At 32.5% G+C, this 5,977-nt stretch overlaps 1 protein-coding gene and 1 long non-coding RNA gene across 2 annotated transcripts; one reads left to right on the top strand and one right to left on the bottom strand.

Annotated features, from left to right (window-relative positions):
* On the bottom strand, positions 1,968 to 5,835 carry LOC109334804 (syntaxin-52-like). Its single transcript, XM_019570762.1, has 7 exons — positions 5,600 to 5,835; positions 3,991 to 4,213; positions 3,473 to 3,675; positions 3,283 to 3,383; positions 3,150 to 3,194; positions 2,100 to 2,230; positions 1,968 to 2,043 (listed from the first exon to the last, which is right to left on the bottom strand). Coding segments are annotated over exons 2-7 (690 nt in total). The 5' UTR covers positions 4,200 to 4,213; positions 5,600 to 5,835; the 3' UTR covers positions 1,968 to 2,042.
* Positions 2,226 to 2,817, top strand: LOC109334805. Its single transcript, XR_002106145.1, has 2 exons — positions 2,226 to 2,346; positions 2,629 to 2,817. It is a non-coding gene; the product is annotated as an uncharacterized LOC109334805 (long non-coding RNA).

The raw sequence follows: 5,977 nt of genomic DNA, 5'->3' as shown, positions 1-5,977 counted from the left end.
TAGCCTCAACATCGAGTCCAATCTTCTTGCACTCAATCTCTACTCTCTTTTTTCTTTAATTCATCCAAACTGCACAACATAGCTAAAAACACTCGTTCAACCCGAAGAAAGAGAAATAAAAGCTAAAAATAATCCTAAAGTCCTGATTATGTCCTAAAATGTAAGTTAAATGCAATGCAAATGTAGTATAATTTCACACTTATCAATAGGGATGGTAATAGGTCTGGTTGGGCCCGAGTAGTGCATTAACTGGACCGCCCCATTCCTTCATTTTTGGACTCAGACCCACCCCAAATATATGTTGATACCCAATAGGTATGTTACTCACTGGTCCTTGAATACCGAGTGGATCTACGTGTATCCACAAATTAAAAAACATTAAAAATAATTGCTGGTAATTTATGTAATTGTGTGTTTGTTTACTACAATCTTATATATTATTTAGGTAGTCAACAAGAAAAATTATAAAACATAATTTAAAGTTTTAAACATATTTTAAATTGACTATTTCAACATGATTTGATAAGAATTATTCAATCAACATAATATTATATTACATATTTCAATTTACAATATAACATCGCTATTTAACAATGTAACAGCTCACCGTTTAAGAATATATCAATTATATTTATGAACTATCAATATAATATTATGGATTAATAATGTATATATATATATGTATATACATCTTAGCCATCAATTTTAGGCAAATCTAATGGTTTGAATCTACTCACTAATTCAAAACATTTGGTTTCCTAGAATTGATGACTAAGATGTAGAGTAAGTTTTTTCAACTTACTCTTAGAGTAAGTGGATCACCTCCCATATAGAAAGGAATAGCGGGTCGATGTACCAATTGGTATGAGTACCTCATTGCACGGACCCAGATCCATCTAACAGTAAGTCTTAAAACCTCAGATCTCATTTAGCAACGCGTCCAAAAACACAGACCCAAATCCGATCTGTTACAAGTATTTTTTGCAGGTACCTACTAGTCTGGATACCCATTATCATCCTAAGAGCGAATAATATTTCTGTCCCAAAAAACTCATGTTTCTCTCTAGTCAATAACATTACATCAAATAATATAAAAAAATTTGTTTTTATGTTTTGGAAATTTCTGCTTATTTAAGTGGTACTTTTAATTAGGTGGACAGAAAATATGGACAAACTTTAGGATATGTAATTTGTGTTCTTGGAGTAATAAATGAATTTCTTCCCTTTTACTATTATAAAGAAGCAATGATAAGAGTATTGAATTGCATTTTATATTAACTTTAAATGTTACATAAAATAATAACAATTATGATTTATCTTTATATATACTTGCATGTTGATAGTCACTGTTGTGTTTGTCAACTCATTTTTCTACCGTTTACAACTTGTAGGTTGTACGTTATAAATGACAAATATAGTATTGTGTTAAATATTTATAATTTGCAGTTGAATTTATTTTATTGGTGTAATATTCAACTTTTTTATATACACTTAAAAAATAAGATAATGAGAATAAAATAAGAAGATAATGTTATATGATTTTTTGGTATAAATAATAAGATATGAGAGCAAAATAGAAAATCACAAATTATATTATAGTGAGATAGTTATTTTGTGTTTTCCTTTATCAAGTATAGTATATATTTTAAATACGTAAATAACTGTGTACCCCAAAAAATGTAAATAACTACTAAATTGTAAAAAGTCTTAAATCGGTTGGCAAGTAAACAATTTTCTCTTATATTTATTTTTAAACCTTCAAATAAAATTACAACTTCATCCTCATTTTTATATATATAATTTTTAATTTTAGGATAAATATAAAGTACATACCATAAGTATTATGACTATTCTCCCATCCCCATCGAAATAAATTGTTATAACTATGCATTAACGGAAAGTCACTTCCGATTCCATACTTTACAAGACCACACAGATATAAAACCTTCAAATTTGACAATTAAGATAAAAAAAGTCTTTCAAGACTTCAATAAATTCCGTGTCATTAGCCAAGCAGGAATAAAAATGAAACAAAGTTATGATGTTTCAAAGCACATATCCAAGACAGAAGCATGAAGAGTTGGCATTTTTATCATTATTACAAATATTTGACCAACAGCCATATGACAAGAACCAAGACAACTATACCAACCACCGATAAAAGCATGCACAAGCACGAGCAACCACCTTTTGTACGTTTGTTCAAAACGGCCAAGTTCTTCTGCACTCGCTGTTTTTTACAACATAAGGGAACGGTAAGTTATAAGCACCTTCTACAATATTAACATATCTCAATTTGAGTTAAAACAAGGGGCAAAATCAACAACTTAATTGATTTAAAAAAATGTATCAGAAGGATTTGGAGCTGTATAAAGTTAACAATCATCAACTAGCAGAAAATATATTATTGAAAAATAGCAGTTCTTATTGTAGGTATATACTAGTCCATGCTACATTGCAAGGGCAATGATCTAGTTTTTCTTGATGGCAACCATAAATTTGATACGTTCCCATGGAATGTTTACCTTAAGCAAAGGATATGCATATTTGCAGCAAATTTTCTTAATATTGTTACAGAAACACATATACACATACACTGATAAATAAAAGTAGCATCATGAGCAGAAGGAATCCCCACGGATCCATATTTGACTAATCATATTATAATGTATGCACTCACAAATGAGTACATTTCTATTGCAAATCACTGTACTTGAACAAAAGACTAACTAAAAGAAGAATTTTATATATCAATTTGAGTTGTTAAAATCCACATTTTAACTCACCTATAATACAACTCTCAGAATTAAGGAATTTGTCAATTGAAAAAGAAAAGACAAAAGTGAAAGCTCTAAGATTCAAAGAGGATATAACGTGGCGATCCAATGCACGAGGCTCCCACCTAGTAAGGTCTAGGAAGGGTATATAATAGCATCCTTACCCTCACAATTGAAGAGGTTCTTTCCAGAATTTGAACTCATGACCTCTAGGTCATAAGGCAAACAACCTTATCGTTACGTCGAGGCTCACCAAAGAGGATATTACATGATGTAGATTATTGAAGCACATCATAATCTTAGAAAGTTTAATTTTGATATGCGTAAACGAGATATGGTACCAATATAGAAGTTAATTAGTAAGAGTGTTACCCTCAGCCGAGAATCTGTAACATCTACATGTTCATCCAAGTCATCCTAGCAGAGAAAGACAGAATTCAAGTTTAGAAAGGGGGGAAATGTACTTCAAAAATACAAAGAAAATTAAGGTAGGAAGGGAACATACAATGAGTCTCGTGTGTAAACCCAGCTCTTCATTCACTGCCAGTGCAATATGTTTCGTACTTATTACAGTCTCCTCCAATTTCTCAAGGCCTTCATCTTGCTCTGCATGAATAGAACTCTCCCACATTAAGATCCAAAGAACGGACAACAAGTAATATATTTCAATTTTTAAGCAATTCGAATTAAGTGACCTTTCATAATTTGCCGTTGAAGTCCAACAAGTCCACTGTTGTCCAGGCCAACCGTTCTGCTCATTGCATCTGATTTTATATCTGGCCCAAGCAAACTATCCCTATTTGCAAAGTTTGACATGTTCAATGTTGAAGCCATTTGGTTGACTTTCGATCTTAAATTTTGAAGGGTGTCCTTGCGACGATTCATATCCTTCTCAGATCTGTGCATCATTGAAAAAAGAAACAATTCAGATAGCAAAATTGCAACTTCAACTTTTACAGCTGAAAAGAAGACAATGGCTCTTCAATTGTGTATTGATAACATATTTCCTTATTGGTAGTACCACAGCTGTTTTATATTATGCTGCCAAGGAAACCCCAAGAAATTGAAAGTTAAGACCAGGATGATTCTTCAATCATTTATTTCAAAGTAAAGGTATTAGAAGACTGCAGTACATATTGTTGCCGGTCCTAGTTGGCATGCTGTAATAGTAAGGCCTTTACTTAATCAGCATAAACAACAATTGAACACTCACTTTCCAGGGTTCTTTGATAGAAGGGATTGCAAGCTATCAAGTCTGGTCCCTAATATCGTAATCTTCCTTCGTATAGCAGATGCATGGCGCTGGGTTTCTGGTCCAGATGCAGGAAATGAATTCCGCTCAGAAATCATGCCACTGATATCATCAGAGAGTTTAACAGCTTCATTGTATTCCTTCATCCATGAGTCTGAAGAAGATGCCATTGGCCTGAAAATAACTGAAAGAAAGAAAATATATGATAAATTAAGAAAACCAAAGAGGAACGGTGATTTATAGTAGTGTTGCAACGACAAGGATACATGGTAGTACCGGGCATGGGGTACACTATTTTCCTAAAATGTAGAGTACAGATACGTATATATGTTATGTATATTTATTTTTACTTATAAATTACATAATAAATAAGCCTAAAAAATGCTCTCCCTGATTTCTTCTATATTCCAATCTGAAAAGAAGATAAAAACTAAAACGAGTAGCTACTATCTACATTTTACAAATTAAAAAAACCACAACTAGGCTTCTCTCCTTCCATAGGATGGAATCTCCTGCCAGCTTAAGCATTTAAACACTCAATAAAACGAACACAACCATAGTATCAAAAGTGGGAATGGAGTATCTCGTGGTATAAGGAGATAAGTTATCTCCTCCTACCAGTGAAATCATGACATGTATCATGTTTCATCATTTTCTATAAAAATATTTTTAAAAATAAACAAAATAGCACACATGTCACATTTTTACTGACTATAGGAGATAAGTTATCTCCTGATATAAGGAGATACATTATTCTCATCAAAAGTTCGAAATCAAAGTACAAAAATACAAATATTCAGAAGATTCTTGTCCACTCCTTAAGGCAATACTTCCACTGATTTTATCATCACAGAGGCAATCCTGCCTCTAATTCTTATTATCACTAACACAGCAGCAATTTATTATGTAAACATCATCATCACAGGCTACTGCCATCTCTCACCGATGGATACTGACCACAGAGCTAACTTTTCCATTTAACACGACTCCAGCTAGCCAGAACCATCATTCACATGATTCTTAATTAGCCCACTGAAACTTCATTTTTAACCATTATCTTAGGCTAAAAATGACGAACCACATACCGGATTCTTTATAAAAGAAGTCATATAAAAATGACGAACCACATATAACTGGAACCAGTAGGCGAACCATGTAACTATGATCTTCACCGCTTAATTGACTCAACAACAGTTTCCTATTATCAAAGCCTAAACCAAATTTGATGTGAACCACAAAATTGACAACAATTTGCAAAATAAATCAATAATGAAAACAAAAAAGAAGCAGTACAAAGAGTCCTTTAAGCTCAAGATCACGGAGGCGTAACAACGAAAAATCAAAAAAATTCTCAGCACCAGCTTCAAAACCAGCCAAAAAATACATAATTATCTCAGAAAACAATAAAAATCATGACAAAATAAAACTCGAAATCAGACACAGAAAAGACGTAGTTCTGGCGAATTAACGTTCACCTAGCATCTACAGAATTACAATTCTGAAGGAAAATTGAAAACAAGTCGAATAAGATTAAAAAAAGGAAAGGATCGTAAGGGGAATAAAACTTTACCTATTCGTTTTGGGGAAAGTAAGTTTCTGAAGAGAGTTGTGGATGATTGATAACGACGTCGTTTCAGGAAGATCGCGAGGTGTGAAGTATAGCGTACGGCGGTGGATGAAACGGCACCGTTAGTTTGAGCGAGTCGTCGTCTACCACGCGAGACTACGAAAGCACGGCGTCGGTTTTGCTGTCCCTTGCGTTACACGGATTACTGGATCTGTCTTCCGTCATTTGCTGTTTGCAACTTGGAAATTATGTCATATATATATATGTATATATATATATATATATGTATATATATATATATATATATGTATATATATATATATATATATGTATATATATATATATATATATGTATATATATATATATATATATGTATATAT

The sequence above is a fragment of the Lupinus angustifolius genome, chromosome LG19 (genome assembly GCF_001865875.1).
Source record: "Lupinus angustifolius cultivar Tanjil chromosome LG19, LupAngTanjil_v1.0, whole genome shotgun sequence".
Lineage (NCBI taxonomy): Eukaryota > Viridiplantae > Streptophyta > Magnoliopsida > Fabales > Fabaceae > Lupinus > Lupinus angustifolius.
The sequence above is the reverse complement of the archived record's forward strand: the minus strand, read 5'-3'. Positions and strand labels throughout refer to the sequence as shown.

Bases quoted from the DNA above. Each gene is read 5' to 3' on its own strand.
- LOC109334804 (XM_019570762.1), bottom strand. From the start codon at position 4,199: ATGGCATCTTCTTCAGACTCATGGATGAAGGAATACAATGAAGCTGTT. The intron at 3,195-3,282 runs GTATGTTCCCTT...TTTCTCTGCTAG, and splicing joins GTTTACACACGAGACTCATT to GATGACTTGGATGAACATGT. The intron at 2,231-3,149 runs GTAACACTCTTA...TGTAAAAAACAG, and splicing joins TTACAGATTCTCGGCTGAGG to CGAGTGCAGAAGAACTTGGC.